General features: G+C 56.2%; 1 protein-coding gene across 2 annotated transcripts in view; it reads left to right on the plus strand.

Moving 5' to 3' along the window:
• Positions 1 to 16,952, plus strand: part of DNMT3A (DNA methyltransferase 3 alpha) — a 101,254-nt gene that overhangs the window by 30,920 nt on the left and 53,382 nt on the right. For both annotated transcript variants that reach the window (XM_060170029.1, XM_060170028.1), the window contains exon 3: positions 9,846 to 9,950. In XM_060170029.1, coding sequence (XP_060026012.1) covers positions 9,846 to 9,950 — 105 coding nt within the window. The remainder of the gene's footprint in view (positions 1 to 9,845; positions 9,951 to 16,952) is intronic.

A 16,952-nucleotide genomic window follows, 5' to 3' on the forward strand; every position in this document is an offset into this window, starting at 1 on the left:
TAGCACACAGTAGGTGCTCAGGAAGTATCTTGTGGGTAGGATGGAGAGGAAATGAGAGCGGATAAGACCCCTTCACCGGAGGACAATCCCAGCGCCCTGATCAAACAGGCAGGGTGCAGAGCTGTGCGAGGTAGGCTGAGGCGGCCGCGCCTGTGCTCGGCAGTGCAGAGGCCTGTGTATGTGGTGTCCTCGTGGCACCTGCCCAGCAGCCTCCCCAGCCCTACTGTCCATGTGTTGGGCAGGGACGGGGCAGCTTGGGGAGCCTGGGAGGAGGCAGGCTCGGTGTGGGGGCGGGGCGAGGAGGGATGCTGAGCCCTGGGACTCTGGCCACAGAAAAGGGAGGGGGAGCTGGCCTTATGAGAGATGGGAAGGGAGGTGAGCATCAGGAAGTCCAGGAGCCTTGGTTCTGGCTCAGAGGGGATCATGGAGATATGGTGCCAGGCCCTGTGTAGAGGGGAGAGAGGGGGGCAGAGGGAGCAGGACGGGGGACCAAGAGCATTCCAAGCCCGGGGCTGGAAGGGCCTCCTCAGATCCCCAAATGTGAATCAGTGCCTGGCCAGGAGTCCAAGCCCCGGGCTGGGCCCCTGATCTTGCTGTTCCCCTCTTTCCTCGGGCCTTAGAAACATAACAGATGCATTGAGTGCTGACTGTCTGCCAGGTGCTCTTTTAAGCTCTGTACTCGCATTATCTTATTTCATTCTTACAACTGCTCCATAAGGTAGGCTCTGTTATTTTCATCACTCCATCTTATTAAAGACTAAACTGATGCTCAGAGAGGTTAGGTCACTTGTCTAAGGTCACACAGCTAGTAAGTAGTGGTGCTGGGATTCGAACCCAGGCTCCTGTGCCTTTCAGGCTGCCTCCTATGTGAAGGGGGATGGAATGGAGGGTGCCTCCCAGCTGTGATGTTCCATAGTCCTGTCCAAGTTTCTTCTGAAAGTCGGGATGGTCAGAGAATGCTTTTCTCTGCATAGCAGTGCTCTTGCCCTGGGGTCGCTGTTGGGAGCACTTCATGTCCAGCAGGAGCTTACGTACACAGGCTAGCATGTTTGACTGGCTGTACGTGTGCATGCACATACACACACACACCAGGTACATACTCTTACGTGTGGAAGACACTGCTGTGGACACGTTGCTTGTTTCCCTTCCTCCTTCCTCCTTCCCTCCTTTCCTCCTTTTCAGACTTAGTTACCTTTCCAGGTACCTGGCACATAGTAGGGCTCCACGAGTTTGTTGGGTGAACTGAATATACTTTCCTGGAGGACCTAGTAAAGGGAAGGGGATAGGAAGATACAAGGATGGGTAAGCCATGCCTGCCCTCTGGAGGAAGGAGGCCGCTCCTGGACGGCTCACCCTGAGCTCACCCTCTCCTACTGGGTAGGAGAGGCGCCTGTTGGGCGGTACGTATTTGTGCTGGGGGAGCACAGCAAGTGTGCCCGTGTGTGTGTGTGTGTGTGTGTGTGTGTGTGCGTGCATGCCTGTGTGTATACGTATGCACGTATGGCCAGTGCTGTGGCCAGGGCTCCTCCCTTCTCACCTAGGTCCAACCCAGAGGCCTGGCGTACTGATTTCCCTCGGGCGCCGACCACTTCCTGCACTCCAGTTCTGAAGTTCAAGGGCATCCTTGGGTGGGGTTCCCCCGGCTCCACGCTCAGCTGTTCTTGCTGGCCCACAGATCCGGTGCCCGCCCCGGGCATGCCCTGCCTTTAGAGCACTCAGATGCCCACACACGGTCACTCAGCCTGCTCTTTGCTTTATAATCGTCACTATAGGGGTCGTTGAGGGAGCGTCCCTCTTACACATTTAAACAGTTCCAGTAAAGGCAGCTTTGCCCTTACCTCTTCGGGAACACAGCTAATAATAATAATGGCGTGTCCGTTTTTAGCTCAGTGGAGTCGATTAGATGCTTGCGCATGGAGAGCAGGCAAGTGATGTAAACAGCGCCCACCCCAGAGCTGACTGGGACCTCCATTTTAGGGTTCGGGTTCTCTAAAATTCTCTAAGTTAACCGCTATTACATGTCAAGTTTAACTCTGCAGTCAGTACAGTCTTAAGTGGGGGTCAGTTGGACTCTGGAGATAGGCCTGTGTTTGAACGTGGACTCAGCTAGGTGACTGCTGAGCAGCGAAATGAGGGATTTCTGTGAGGTGGTGTGTGTGAGCGGGCAACACAGGGGCACGGATTTAGGCTTGTAATTTATTTTGGATAGTTAACCAGCTGTCTATTTACCTACCTACGTACCTTCCTCCCCATCTACCTATCTCTCTGTCTACCAACCTATCTGCACATGTGTGGTGACGATCCACTGCAGCCCGAGGACTGAGAGGCATGGGAGAAGAGTGGGGACAATGCAGACGAGGGTGTGAATGGTGTGGGTTTAAAGTCCCCTGAGAGCCCACGGCCTATGGCCCCCTCTCCCTTTACCCACTGAACAGAAGCAAAACTGAGGCAAGTTGCAGGATGACCTAACTCCTTTTTTTTTTTTTTTTTTTTTTGGCTGCGTTGGGTCTTCGTTGCTACGTGCGGGCTTTCTCTAGTTGCAGCGAGGGGGGGGCTACCCTTCATTGTGGTGCGCAGGCTTCTCATTGCGGTGGCTTCTCGTTGCAGAGCACGGGCTCTAGGCACCTGGGCTTCAGTAGTTGCAGCACGTGGGCTCATTAGTTGCGGCACGCAGACCCTAAAGCACGTGGGCTTCGGTAGTTGTGGCTCGCGGGCTCTAGAGCGCAGGCTCAGTAGTTGTGGCACACAGGCTTTGTTGCTCCGCAGCATGTGGGATCTTCCCGGACCAGGGCTCGAACTCGTGTCCCCCGCATTGGCAGGTGGATTCTTAACTGCTGTGCCACCAGGGAAGTCCCAGGATGACCTAACTGCTGATGGCAGGGGCTGTGCTACCTTCAGAGGCTCGCATGCGGGGCCACGGCCGGGCCCAAGGTCCCTCAGGTCTGGGCTGGGGTTGGAGCCCATCCCGGCCAAGAAGCAGGCCCCACAGGGCCTGGGCGGGGAAGCTGAGCTCAGCTCTGCAAAGGGAAGAGGGCCGGCGGGGAGCTGAGCAAGAGTGGGTGTCCCAGGATGACTGAGAAATGGGAAGATATCCTTCCTTTCTGGCACCTGGACTGGGCACAGGGCCTGGTCATGTCCTGCAGCTGCCTCTGCGGAGAGCCACAGGGCTATTAGGGCTGTTACTTGCAATCACCCCACTTAGCATGTGCACGGTGTGGAAGGGCGTCCAAAGGAGTTTCCTTTGCCCGGCAATTAACTCACCCAATCCTCACAGTAGCTGGAGGATCCCCACTTTACAGATAGGGAGTTGAGGCTTAGAGAGGTTGAGAAACTTGGTAACAGTCACGTGGCTACGAAGTAGATTTTTCTGGATTCTTTCCGTCCACCAAGGGAGGGTGGCCGGTGGGGTGGGAAGGAGATGGTGGGCTGTGCAGAGCCCGGGTGGGCTGCTGAAGGAGCGAGGGCAAGGGGGCTTGGGGTGGCTGCTAGCAGAGCGGCCGCGCTCCATCCCAGCCCTCAGCACAGCACAGGCACTTGTGTGTTTATGTGTTGTCTCTCCCTCTGAACTGAGTTCCCTGTTTGCTTATCTTTATATCTGGTACATAGCTGGTGCTCAGTAAATGTTTTTGAGCACATCCATGGGCCTGGCCTTATGGTGGCCCTAGGACCACAGGGGTGGGCACAGCTGGGCTGCAGTGGGCTGGGTATGTGCTGGGGGGAGTCTCCGTTCCGGAAGGCGGTGAGGCCCCAGCATGGTGCACGGGGTGCGGAGGGCCTGGGGAAAGCCCACAGTGCGCAGGTGCCTGGGAGCTGTGCGGGTGTCGGAGGGGCCATCAGGACACGGACGCTGCCTTCTGGGAACATGGCCTTTTGGGAGTCATGGAAGACCTTCCTCGATAATTATAATACGAAGCCCACTGAGCAGTCAGTGAATATCTGTTGAATATTGTTGAGTAGTTGAAACAAAGGACTGATGAGCTTTGGGAGGTGACCGAGAGCAGAAAAGCCGGGGGGCTTGGGAGGGCTGTGTGGAAGTGGGAGCACCTACAGCAATTCCCGGTGCCCCTGCCCTCCCCGCCCGTCCTCCTGCAGCTCACCCTGCGGCCCGGCCTGGGCCTGCCATGCGTGTGCGTGTGCATGTGTGCGCGCGTGTGTGCGGGGTGCTCTGCGGAGTCGTGGGCCTGGTACTCAGGCACCCAGAACGGGGCTCTGCCTGCCAGAGAAGCCAATTCGTCTCGCTGAATTCCACGACCACAGACAGGCCCTGGGAGGCCAGCCAGCCAGCTGGCAAAGGCTGTACGTGCTTCTTGTCCCAGGGGGCCCGGGCAAGTGGCCGGCTAGATCCGGCAAGTTCATCCCCTTGACTCAAACACCAACTTGAGACATCTGCTCAGCGGATGCTGGGTCAGTAGCATCCGGTGTACGCTCTGAAGGGAGCACGTATGTCTGGCTGGCCGGCTGGCTCTGGGTGAGGGCCTCGTGGGATGTGTCTCTCTTAGCGGGAGGGGTCCCCGTCTAGGCATGAGGCCCCTGAGACAACTGCGTGTGGATGTATGCGTGTGAATGCCAGAGCATACCTTTACCTTGGCTTGCCTGGCTGCTCCTCGTCGTGCATATGTGCACGTGTCAGGGGCACACGGCATCGTAGGGTATGGTGGCATGTTGCTGTGGAAAGACCCGAGGGCTGGGGATCAAAAGATTTAAATTTTGGTTCTGAAGGCCTCCCTTGCTGGCTCTCTGATCTCTGAAAGTTGGGTAACCACTCTGAGCTTCAGATTTCCCGCCTGCGTAATGGAAAAAAATAAAACCAGCTCTACTTTCTGTAAAGCATAAGAGTAAAATGAAATCACGTACGTGAAAATGCTTTGTTAATTACCATGTACTGTACCAATGTGAGATTATTGTCATCGTGGCCCAGCTCCTCAGAATGCGAAGTTGTGTGTGGCCTAAAATAATCCACCCAGTGAGCTGTGTTAAAATGTAGGTCAAATCATAGCCTCAGAAGTTGAGAGAGGCTGATGGTAACCACCTAATCTAACAGGCCACCAAATGCAGAGGGGCTTTGAAAGCTGTAAAGCGTTACATAAATTGAAGTGACATGATTATGTTTAAGACTGGAAAATACGTTTTAGTCATCCTGTTTCCTGACTTTGAGTCATAAAGATGAGAACTGCTCTGGATCCTCCTGCTTGGCTGTATTCGTGCACGTTTGTGGATTCGTACACGTGCCTCTCTCTGTGTGTATGGACTTGTTTATTGAACATCTACTATGTGACAGTCACTCATCAAGTATTTTGAGTGCCTGCCCTGTGCCAGGTGCATCGCTCTAGGCACTGGGGACGAAGCCAAGGTGAATAAGACAGAGTTCCTTTCCTCGAGGGGCTTCTGGCTTGGTCACGATGATAGCTGGCAGTTGCAGTGCTGGATAGTGGGTGCTATGGGAGAGGAAGGACCCATAGACTCAGTCTAGGTGGGGTATGGGAAGGAGGGGCCCAGGGGAAGGGAATCTAGGAAGTGAGGTTGGAAAAGTGAGGCAGAAGCAAGGGTCTGTGCCAATGTCCCAGGGAGGGAGCAGCCCACATTTGCACCTGGCGTGGTCGGTTTACGATGGGTGGGAAGTGCCGGCCAGATCCTAGGGCCTTCCTTCACCGGGGCCAAGGAGCTTGGCTTGATCCTGCAGGGCCCTGGGAGCCCCCTCAGCAAGGGCTTAAGCTCTGTGGAGTGACGTAATCAGCTTTGCATTTTGGAAGGATCGCGGAACCCCAGTGTTCCTGAGTATCTCACTGCGGCGGTACCAGCCAGATGTGGGGGTTTGTCTGTACACTGAGTGATGGCTGCATATGCTGGGCAGTGAGCTGGGGTTTGCATGGGGGTGGGGAGGGACGGGGAGGAGGCAGGGATGCACGTTTGTGAACAGTTCTGGTCGGGACCTGGGAGCAGAGGAAGTTAGCGATTCTTGAGTGACTCTCATGCGTCGGCTTTCCATATATTACCTCAGTTAATTGTTATACCATTGCTGTGAAGTAGATATTATTATCCCCATTTTGTAGGTGAGGAACGCTAGACTAGAGAGGTTAAATAGCCCGAAGGGACTAGGGAGTAAATAGCAGAGCAAAAAGTCCAGCCTGCCCCCTCCCCGCCCCAAAGCCCACCTCGCTAGAATTTCTGCCCATTCCTGCCTCCTCCCACTGGAAGGACTGACTAATTCAGCCCCTTCACTTGACAGATGAGGAAACCAACCTGGGCTCAAGGCTGTTCCTGCTGAATTTGTTACTGTTTTCCAGCTGCTCCAAGTCACTGTGGATCAGACTCTTGCCTTTCAGAGTATTAGTGACGCCTCCCGACTCAGTGCTACTGGCAGATTTGATAAGCATATTTTACATTCCTTTGCTCAGCCCATCAGCAAAGATATTGAATGAAACAGGCCCCACGACAGATGCGAGAATGAACCGCTTGATACGCCTCCTTGAGGGGCACGCCCCGAGCCATCTGCTCACCCTTCTCAGTGTATTACCCCTCTCACTTGTGGGTGTGAATGCAGGCAGACCCAGAGCTGAAGGTATCGCCACCTCCCTTTGCCCCGCGATGTCGCTGTATCCCGGAAGAATGACGCGTTGACCGAAAACGGCACGCTTTTCACAAAGCCGTGCTTCGGGGCTAGATGGAAAGGGTATGGGCCAGAGTCGCTCAGACCTCGGTGCGACTCCCCACCTGGACTCTCGTGGAGACTCGTTTTCCGAAGCACACCCCAGGGGTCCCGGAGGGCAGAGTGTTGGACTGGGCATCAGGTGCCGTTCCCCGCTTGGGCCCCGAGGGATAGGCTCAGGACATGGCCCTGGGGGCTCCCCGTTCTCAATACACCAGGACCTGGACAGATGGTCTGGCGTCAAGGTCTTCCACCTCTTCCTCTTGGGGGTGTTGCATTGAATTAAGTTCAACAGGGAAGGATGTGCTGAGCATCTCCTGTGTGTCAGGCAGAGCACGCGTGTGGAGGTGAGGAATGACAGCAAGTCTCCAGATGGCACAGGGGTTGCCTATCAGGGGCCCCCAAAGGCTTTCTCCATATGCTAATGGAGGCTGGGGCTTGGCGCTCCTGAAACAGCAGGTGTCTTTGTTTTTAGTCAGCACAGGCAGCCTGGTAATTGTGGTTCCTTAGTGCTGATCTGAGGCTCTGATTGGCTTTCCCGTGTCTGATAAGTTCAGAGCAAAAGTTAGAAAATCAGATGAATCTCTTCTGTAAGAGATGCAGTGTGCTAAAGAAATAGTTCAGAGCCCAGAATTTCTGGGTGGTAGGAGTCTTTTCAGACCCCATGGCCACCCAGACTGATCCTGACCCACCTCGGCACCCCCTCTCGGCTGCTACCTGTGCATTCCAGGCCCATGGGCCCGGCCACGAGCAGTGGTCAGAGGCTTGCCTAGGTGTGGCCTAGTGCTCTGCAGGCAAGTACAGGGGCTGGGTGGGCCTCCTGCTGCCGGGGAATATGTACGCTCTCTCATCGAGGGGCATGTGGAAGACCCACTAAGTGCTGAGTCTGTTCTAGGCTCTGGGCATTCAGCAGTGAACAAAACAGGCAAGGGTACGAACCACTTAGTCATCTGTCTTCTTAAAAACCCGAGAAGCAGGCAGAATGGACACCTTCCTACTCCCATTTTATGGATGAGGAAACTGAGTTTCAGAGAGAACAGTCCTGGAACTAGCACATGGCCAAGCCGGGCTCATACCCATTTTGCTTTGCGTTAAGCCCCATGCCTTTCCACGACCTTGCGTGGCCTCCAGATGTGTTGTAAATGCCGAGTTACCTGGCCGGCACGATCAAGACGGCGCCCTTTTAGCCGTGGTGTAACCTGACCAAAAGCACCACCTCAGCTGAAGTTCACTATACTTGGGTAGATTCAGTTGGAACTTTCACCAACGTTAAGCTGCATTGGTAATATTTTCTCTCTGTGTGATCCAAGTGATTGTTTCTTAAATGGGGGTGTCTGTAGGGTCTCAGAAGACAGCCCAGCACCAGCAGGCCTGGCTTACCATGGGGCATGTGGCCCTGGGCCCCCCTCCAGTCCAGGCCCACAGAGCTGTCATGGAGGCCTCCCTGCCACTTGGCTGTCCCCCACCTCGGCCTTTCTGCCCTCACAGTTTCTCTGCCATGTTTTCCTGAAAAGAGCCTCTCAAGGGTCTCTGGTCCTGGGGCAGCCTTTCTCTCACCACCCTGGACCCTCACCTCCTGTCCACAGCCGGCACTAGGCTCCCTGTCCTTGTCTTCTTTTCCAGACCTTTCTCGGCTGGGTTCCTTAAACTGTCTCTCCAGCCCCTCTCCGGCCCCTTGGTCCTCATTGCCGTGTCATTCTGCACAGCTTCCCTCTGAGGCTGACCATTTCCACCTCTAACCAAATCTCTCTGTGCTCGACTTCTTTGCATCTGTCGACTTTGCCTCTTGGGTTGGCAACTCCCTTTTTTCTTGTACCCACAGTACACCGGCGTCCCCTTTCTGCTCCTCTGAACACTCTCTCCACCTCCTGCAACTTGACTGGAGTCTCCCCTCAGTGCTAAGGCCTGGGGCCTCTGTCATCTTCCACCCATATGTCCTCGGAGGGCTCCCGGACTCTCAGCTGCAATGCTAAATCTCCCTCCTAAATCTCCTTCCTGGGCAGGTCTGTCCCAGATGTGCCTTGAATGGATGGATGGACAGAGCGGGCCAGTGCCACTCTTCCCATCGGTCTCATGTCTGTGACGGGTCGCAGTAGGTTTCCATCTGCATGTCCCACCATCACCTGAAAATTAATGTGGCAAACCACAAGCTATTTTGAAATCACAAAAAATGAAAGTTGAGTGGGACATTGAGGGCCACCTCGATTCAATCCCCTGGGAATCCGTGCACCTCCCCTTTTCTGTGGCATCAGCATGGCTCTGGGCTGGCGCCCTCCCCTGGGAGGGCTGCGAAGATGTCTGTGGCTGCTGACGCCATGCAGGGCACGAATGGCAGGCAGCCTGAGGGGCCTCTGCTGGGTCAGGGTCCCTTTCTCTCTCCTTCCCCAGCACAGTTTTTGCTCATGATTAGTCATGCTGGAGCCGGCTGAGTCAGAAGCAACTTGTGGGTGGTTTGTGGCCAGGCTGGAGCAGTGAGGCAGGAGGACTTTCTAGGTTTATGTGTCTGCCCCACGAGACAAGCATTGCAGGGCTCGGCCCTGGCATGTGCCAGGTGAAGGGTGGTAACAAAACCAAACTCTGGTCCAAAATTCAGCGAAGGACGGGCATCACGATGAACCAAGACACGGTCCCTGAGATGCTCCCGCGGGGTAACAGGCACAGGCAGTGCCTACGCGACGTGGCAGCTGCTTCAGGGCAGGTGTGCGCACAGGGGCTGTAATGCCCTCCATGGTCTGTGGTGCGCCTCCTTCCAAGGGTTGCGTGTACTTGCAGTAGACATCGCTACATGTCATGCTTCTCTTCCTGTGATTTTATTCTCTTCAATAAAGGTGATTCATTAAATACGGCATTAATCATTTTTGTACTTGTTTTAGATTTTTTTCATGTAAATAAACTCATATCCAGAAACAAATTCTTTGTCAGAGCATGTGCTATGATTCTGTGGTTCAGAGAACGTGTCCACCCAAGGGAGAGCTGCGTTCTGCTGGGGCAGCGGGGCGGCTCTGAAGTCCCCTGAGGGTAAAGTTGACTCGGCCCTCAGGGGTGGCCCAGCTCTGCCAGTCAGAAAGCGGGTGAAGACCATCCCTGCCAGGGGGACCAGCGTGGCACAACCCTGGAAGTGTGGCTGCCCTGCGGGTGGGACACTGGGGAGGGCTCTGGGGTCCAGCCCTGGCTTTACAGGCTGTGTCTGTGCCCACAGGAGGGAGAGGAGCAGGAGGAGGCTCGTGGCAAGGAGGAGCGGCAGGAGCCCAGCACAACTGCCCGGAAGGTGGGGCGGCCCGGGAGGAAGCGCAAGCACCCTCCGGTGAGTGAGGTGGCGTACCCCCAGCCCAGGTGCGCGCGCAGGCGCACACACGCATACGCACACACGCTAACAGCACGCACGCGCATGCGCGCACATGCACACGACGCTAACATGCACGCGCACATACGCACGCACGCGCACATGCACACTGTAAATGCCAGTGATGTGTCCCGCAGGGATCTGGGCACGCCAAGACTGGGGCATGGAGTGTACCCCTCCAGCTGTAGAGCCCAATTCCATTCCCCATTCACGGGATCCCCAAAACCACCCCCAAACTTTCCTATTTTCTGCATCGAACTGGAGGCCCCTAGAGGCCAGGGGACTTGCGCTGTGGGTCTTGTGGGACTTGAATCAGGCCCCTGACTCTCAGCTTCTTTCTGGAAGGGCAGCAAGAGAGTGGGACTTGTTTTTCCCTAGCCTGCCTGCATGGGCCCCTCCCTCCCCATCCAGACACCCACCTTGGGCCTCAGCCCCACCTGGAGAACTTGGAGGAAGGGAACTGAGGTCTGGAAGTCCGATCAAAGCGAGTAGGGAAGAGATGCAGGCTGTTAAGAGAGGAGGAGGGCTGGGCGCTGTGTAAGTCCAGTGGAAGTGTAGACCCCGGGCTTCCGGGTGCCATTGCCTCTGAATCGGGGTGGGGGGGACTCTGGGGTTGCCCAAGATGAGGCGTGCTCCGGAGGGCAAGGCCCGTGGGCGGCAGGAACGTGCCTTCCTTATGCCTTGAACTCAGAGGCAGAACAATAGTTGTCTGCCAGCTGCAGCCACAGCTGGTTCCTTTCTTTTCGTCCCTTCCAGCTGAGAACGGGGAACTTGGAGCACGAAGGTAAAGAGAAGCCAGGAGCCCCGCATTTGTAACTCAGCCCTTCAAGGAAATGTTCTCAGCGGGGCAGGATTTTCCTCCTTGGGGCAGAGAGCAGGGTGAACGCGGCTGCAGTGAAAGGGGCGGCGGAGGGAGGGAGGGAGGGCGGGCGGCACCAGCTGGAGGTGAGGGGGGTTCTTGGAGTTGGGAGCTCTGGGAATCTGCAGGGCACTGAAGTGCACCACTGCCACTTCTGCCTGGAGATTTGGAGGGGAGGGGGGAAGAAGCTAAGTCATTTAACTGGTAAGTAATTTTAAACACTTTAATATTAAAGCAGACATGGATATTTTATGGCCTGGAATGAAAAATTCACATGCAGTTGAAAGATAAAACGGGACTTCAAAGGAATTTTCAGCTTGCAGCGGACTCCAGGCCGCACTCCTAGATTCCCCGGGGGTCCCTCCACTCTCCTCCCCGCCCTCACAGGGCACCTGGCGGGAGAAGGTGGAGGGGCACGGTGCAGGCTGAGTCAGAGCCCACCTGTCATTCCGAATCTGAGCTGCACGTGCGCTCGAGATCTGCAGAGCAAACCCCGCCTTTCCCTGGCTCGGGTGCTGGGGATGGGAGCCACCACCTGTAGCAAATGGGACCTGGCAGCCCTTGGACTCACACCTGTGAGTCCCTGGAACCAAAGGGAGGGCACGTCACTGAGAGCTGGGGTGGGGCCCCAGGATCAGAGGGTGCAGGGAAATCAGGGGTAAGTGTGGAAGTGCGTCCAGAGGTGGACAATGGGAGGGAAGAGGGGCACGGCCCAGTGGGTCATACACCCCTGGCCTGGAACAGTGCCCAGCATGGAGGGAAAAGCACTGTCTTTAAAATCCAGCAGAACTGGGTTTAAATCCCAGCTCCACCACAGACCACCTGTGTGACATTGAACAAGTCACTGCCTGAAGCTTGGGTTCCCGTTCTGAAAAATAGAGATGATAAAAATGCATTCCTCCTAGACCCCTGTGAGAATTAAATGGGTTAAAACACCAAAGAGCCAGTGGTCAGCAAAGGTCGGTCCTGCCCTTACCCGAGACAGAAGCAGCAGCCCTGGATTTACTGCTTCCCAGCTGTGTGACCTTAGCAAGTTACTGAACCTCTCTGAACTTTTGCTTCCTCATTGGTAAAATACGGCTACCGGTAATACCTGCCCTGTCCACCTCCAGGGGTGCTGTGCAAACAGCAAAGTGGGCTCCAAATGCACAGGGCCAGCAGCGTCATAAACCGGCATCCCCACCCCCGGAGGGGCCAGTGGGCCAGGGGTCTGCAAGGCCTTTCGGGTGGGAGCCTGGCGTCGGCCTCTCAGCAGCTCCAGTGGGCAGCGGTGCGCATCCCATGCAGGTCAGTGTGGATGTGGTCCAGTCCTAAGTGAGGCCCTGGGAAGGGAGAGAGTGCGTGGGGAGGCATGGGGCTGAGGCAGCTGTCGTGAAAGGGACGCCTTGCATGTAGAGGGGAACAGAGAACAGCCAGCAGGTCTTCCCCGGCAGCAGGCCCGTGGACCCCAAGGGAGCCCACGTGGGGGAAGTTCGTGCTGCAGCTCAGGGCCAGCCCACGGTCTCCTGGGCCTCGGGCCACCTGGTTCACTTGTGGAGCAGGTGCTGGCCCAGGCCTCCGCCCCTCCCCAGCCGAGGAGCACAGCAGGGAGGGCTTCTGGGGACCTGGCGCAGCTGTGGCCCTGGGAACAGATTGACCAGGGAGCTTTAAAGCAGCTGAGTGTGTGTCATCGAGCTAAGCCTGGAAACGGGGTGGGAGGGTGGGCTTGGCTCAAATCCTGGCAGGTGGAACAGAGGGAACAGTGCTGGGAGCGCAAACATTTGTGCAAATGTTGCATATGCACTGCTGGACGGGGAGGGACGAGGTGCATCCAGTGGTGTCCTCACCATCCCCCGGCCTGAGGCTGTGAAATCGCCTCCAGAATTTCCCCCGAGGCCTGCCTGTCCCTGAGTGCCTTCCACTTTCCCCTGCTCCTGTGTCAGCCTCCTGGCTGCGCCCTCACCCAGATCAGGCCCCACCTGCCCCCAGCATCTCTCTAGAACCCCCGGCCCTCTCTTCTTCGGTGACAAGCACATTACACCTACCGAGCACCTGCCAAATAAGTAAGACTTATTTCAACCTAGTGTGCCAGACGGGAGGCCCCACGTAATTAACTAAACACGGCCTGGGGCACGTCGCTTTCAAGACTCTCTAGGCGCTTTCTTCTCATGGGACGAGACCTGGAGCCCTCCATTTGCCTCCACCATGTGACCCCTCCTGCCTCTGCACTGCTGCTCAGCGGCCACCTCTTTTGCCAAGGAAACCCCGCCTCTTCGCTGCTCCCTGATCACCCCAAGCACGCTCGTCCCGCTGCCTCGTAAGCTGTTCTGCAGCCCTCCCTTCTCTCTACCTGCCCGGTATCGCAGCCCTCCCTTCTCTCTACCTGCCCGGTATCGCAGCCCACCAAGGCCTGTCTTGCAAATGAAGCCCAGTGCAGCCATCGGGACCCACGCTGGCTCTCCCTTTTGAACTGACCGTGAAATTAAAATTTAAACACTAAGAAGTAAGACAAGATATCAGCCCACCAATCCCGGGCTTTGGTCCACACACCTGACTGCGAAGCACCAGTCTGCGAACTGTTTTGCTACCTGTCTGTACAGAACTTGAGAATCAGCATTTAGAAACCTTTATATCAATTTGATACTGTCGCCACATCCACAGTCATGATTTCGTGTTTTACAAAAGTACCATTTCCTGGTGGATTGGGAACTTAAAAAACCTAAACCAAAGCCTGGCTTTTCACACAGAAAAGCTGGTGGAGAGGCCTTGTCTCTTCCACCAGATCTGCCATTTAGAGGCACCCCCATTGCACTGTCTACCCACTCACTGAGGTCAGCGACCACGAAGAAAGGCTCAGAGTGGTGCAGCAGTCGGTTGCCAGCGAGGGCTTTCTGCACCGTGACCTCATCTGATGCCAGGGACAAACCTGTGTCGGGTAGGTGGAGGCCGCTGGCATTACCATCCCCACATTCAGATGAAGAGACTGAGGTTCAGAGAGGACGATCTGGACTTGGACTCCACACCTCCCGACTGCAGAGCCCACGGTGCTCATTCCCCCTTGCCACTACGGCCACACCATCTGGAAGACTGGGTATCCCACATTCGCTTTAAGATAACATATGAATGCAGGGCTGTTTGAAAAAGCGTGTAGACCTGGTCCAAAAAGCATCCAGAGAAAACAGAACTGAGCAGGGCAATTGACCCAAATACCAGGGAGTCTGCGGGTAAGTGGGGAAGGCTGCGGTGGTCTGAGGAGTGAGCAGTGGGCCCATTTCAACCGGGCGGCAGTGTTGGTCTGTGGCACTGGCCTCGGAGCCAGGATGCTCGCAGCCGGAGCAGCAACAGGAAACAGGAAGCCGGCCTCAGGGCTGGGCGGAGCCTAGAAGGGAGCTGGCACCTGGGTGCAGGGCCTGCTGGCTGGCCAGTACCCGCGACCAGAGGACGGGACAGCAGCCTGCAGGGCTCGTCTCTGCTGGCCAGAGAGTGTGGGCCTGTGTGTGGGTGTGAGCGTCGGCTGGGAGGAAGAGGCATCTTCCTGTTCACCGGCTCCGAGGACGTTGCCGAGTAACAAGTGAGGGTGTCCGAAGCTGGTTCCTGCCTGCTCACAGACCCAGCCTGCCCTGCGAGCGCCTTTGTCCTATGTGCTGGTTACCGCTGGGGCTCCAGGAGGGACAGTATCTGCCCTTGCCCGCCAGACCCTGGGGTGGGGGCCGGCCCTTCAGGGCTCCCCGCCCTGTTTACTAGGTATATGCACTTATTCATTGAAAATTTATATTCATCAACTTCCTCCAGGGTTATTTTTGCTCAGTGGGAGCACTCTGAGGTCACCTCTTGCTAAGAATAACCCAGAAAGGGGGGGAGGGGGAGGGGAGGAGGGGGAGAGGGGGCTGGGAGCAGGCACCGAGCTCAGCCAGACCCGCTGCCGCGTAGCTCACTCCTCGCTCCTCGCTGGAGGCTGGGCCTCCATCATAACGCCTGCGTGAGTGAGTTCCTGAGGGCCAAACGGCTCCACTTCAAAGCGAAAGACTTGTGCTGTAAGCTGTGTGAAGCCGGGGGACCGTTCCACTGCAGCTTAAGCCAGCCGAGTATCGTTTCCCTCAGTTATTGGGCCTTTGCAGTATCGGCTCATTTTCCCACCTAATATGACCGTTTGATTCTTAAGACAGAAATCAAATCCCCTCTTTGCGTCCGGGTTAGAAGGGCTCCTTCACTAACCCCTGGAACCTTGACTCGGCGACTTGGTGCCCCTTGTTTTTATGCACGAAACTTCCTGAAAGGGTATCTCCCATTCCTGGGCCCCGGCCCCTCACGGGGCATCCCTGCCTGTGAGCCTGCGTGGGCCCGCTGCTGCCCGTTGCCCTGTGTCGTCATGCTTTTGAAGGTGTGGGGAAAACAGGGCTGTCAGACATCTCGCGAGGTTAGAGACTTTCCTTGTAACTGTGCCATGCAGACTCCTCTGCTCATTCCCCCAGCTGATCATGTCAAACCAGCGCTCACAGAGCCATCCAGTACCCCAAGAGCCTGGCCCGTGGTCTGGACTTGAAGTGCCGAAGACATTGGCGGGAGGGGCTGGACTTGGGCCTTCGAAGGGAGGTGACGTGTGGCCGGGGAAAGTGGGAGGTTTCCCCACCTAGGACCTTCCTGAGCAGCGTATGCAGGGACGAGTGTGCGCGGGGACGGGCGTGCTTGGGGGAGGCCGGACCGTGCGCGGACTGGCTTGGCTGAGTGGACGAGGGTTTCGTTTACGAACACCTTTGATCTTGGGTGGAGAGGTAGTTTGCAGGCAGCCCGAGGGTTTATATTTTATCCTCTCAAAAATGTGCTGTGTTTATCTGGAGGATTTTTGAGACGGTGGGAGGTGTGAAGTGATGGGCGTCATGTTTTGGGAAGCTCACTCTGGCATCCGTGAGCATGATGGGTTGAGCACAAGAGAATGCAGGGAGATAGGATGGGGCACATTGGGGCCAAAAATTGCCCCCAGAGCCTGTTGGGGGGCGGCCGTGATGGGAGAGAACTGGCAGGGCCTGCAGTGCTGGACTGCGGACCAGGGAGAGGGAGGAAGGTGCTGCCAGCCCCCAGGGCCAGTGGCAGTGGTATTGTCAGAGATGGAGCCTTCTGGAAGGGAGCAGGTTTGGCAGGGGCCCTTTCCAGAGGCTGATCTACTTATCTGGTCTTATCGGGGGAGCATCTGAGTGAAATCCCAGACTCTCCGTTTTGTTTTTCCAAAAACCCCTGTTTATTTTCAGCCCTCCCCGGTCCCTTCCCCAGAGCCACATGTTCCAGGCCCTCTCCAGCAAGAGGGGTTCATTCCCTCCGGTCCCGAGCCCCGTGGGCTTCCTAGGACCCCGTGGGCGTCTCCGGATCCCGAGCTGCACCTGCCCCACTCCCGCTGCTGCAGGGACCTTCCGCACACACATCTGGGCAGTTATTGACGTCGGCCTTCTTTCATCATCCTCACCTAGAGAATTTTGTGCATTTCAGTCCTGCCACCTCAAGAAAGATATACAGAGATGGAAAAGCTCCAGGAAAGGGCAGCTACATCGATGAAGGGGAAGGCAGGGCAGCCAAGTGAGGACAGACAAGAGAGCTTACGGCTCTCCAATCTGGAGAGATGAAGCTGAGTGGGGCTGTGATTAAAGCTATGAAGTCACGCCGTAGGGTGGGGCAGGATGAGCATTGCCCCAGCGGGGGTGGGCGGGGGTGGGGAGACACACATCAGAAACTTTAGAAAGGTTCGTGAAGCATAGACAGGAAAGCACCATTTTCCATGCTGAGTTCCCTTCTCACCCAGCCTGTCACCCTAGGCCTGGACGTAGAGGTTGAGAACAGAAGAAAACTGCGAAAGAGGTTTACTTAAATACGACCTGGATCTTCTCTACATAATGGCTTTTTCAAGGGAGGCTCCAGCTCACCCTGAAATCCTTTGAGGTTGACTTCAAAGAGCACAGTCAGGCCCTCTTCCAGGTGGACAGGTGTCCCTGCTGGAAGTAGAACCCCGGATGGGCCGCCACTCACCAGGCATGCTAGTTCTTGCATCCATTTGTCACAGCTAGCAGGGGCCCCGACTGAGTGACCTCTAAGACTTCGCCACACCCTGAAGTTCTCTCCTCAGTCCTGAGTCCCTC

The sequence above is a fragment of the Lagenorhynchus albirostris genome, chromosome 13 (genome assembly GCF_949774975.1).
Source record: "Lagenorhynchus albirostris chromosome 13, mLagAlb1.1, whole genome shotgun sequence".
Taxonomy (NCBI): domain Eukaryota; kingdom Metazoa; phylum Chordata; class Mammalia; order Artiodactyla; family Delphinidae; genus Lagenorhynchus; species Lagenorhynchus albirostris.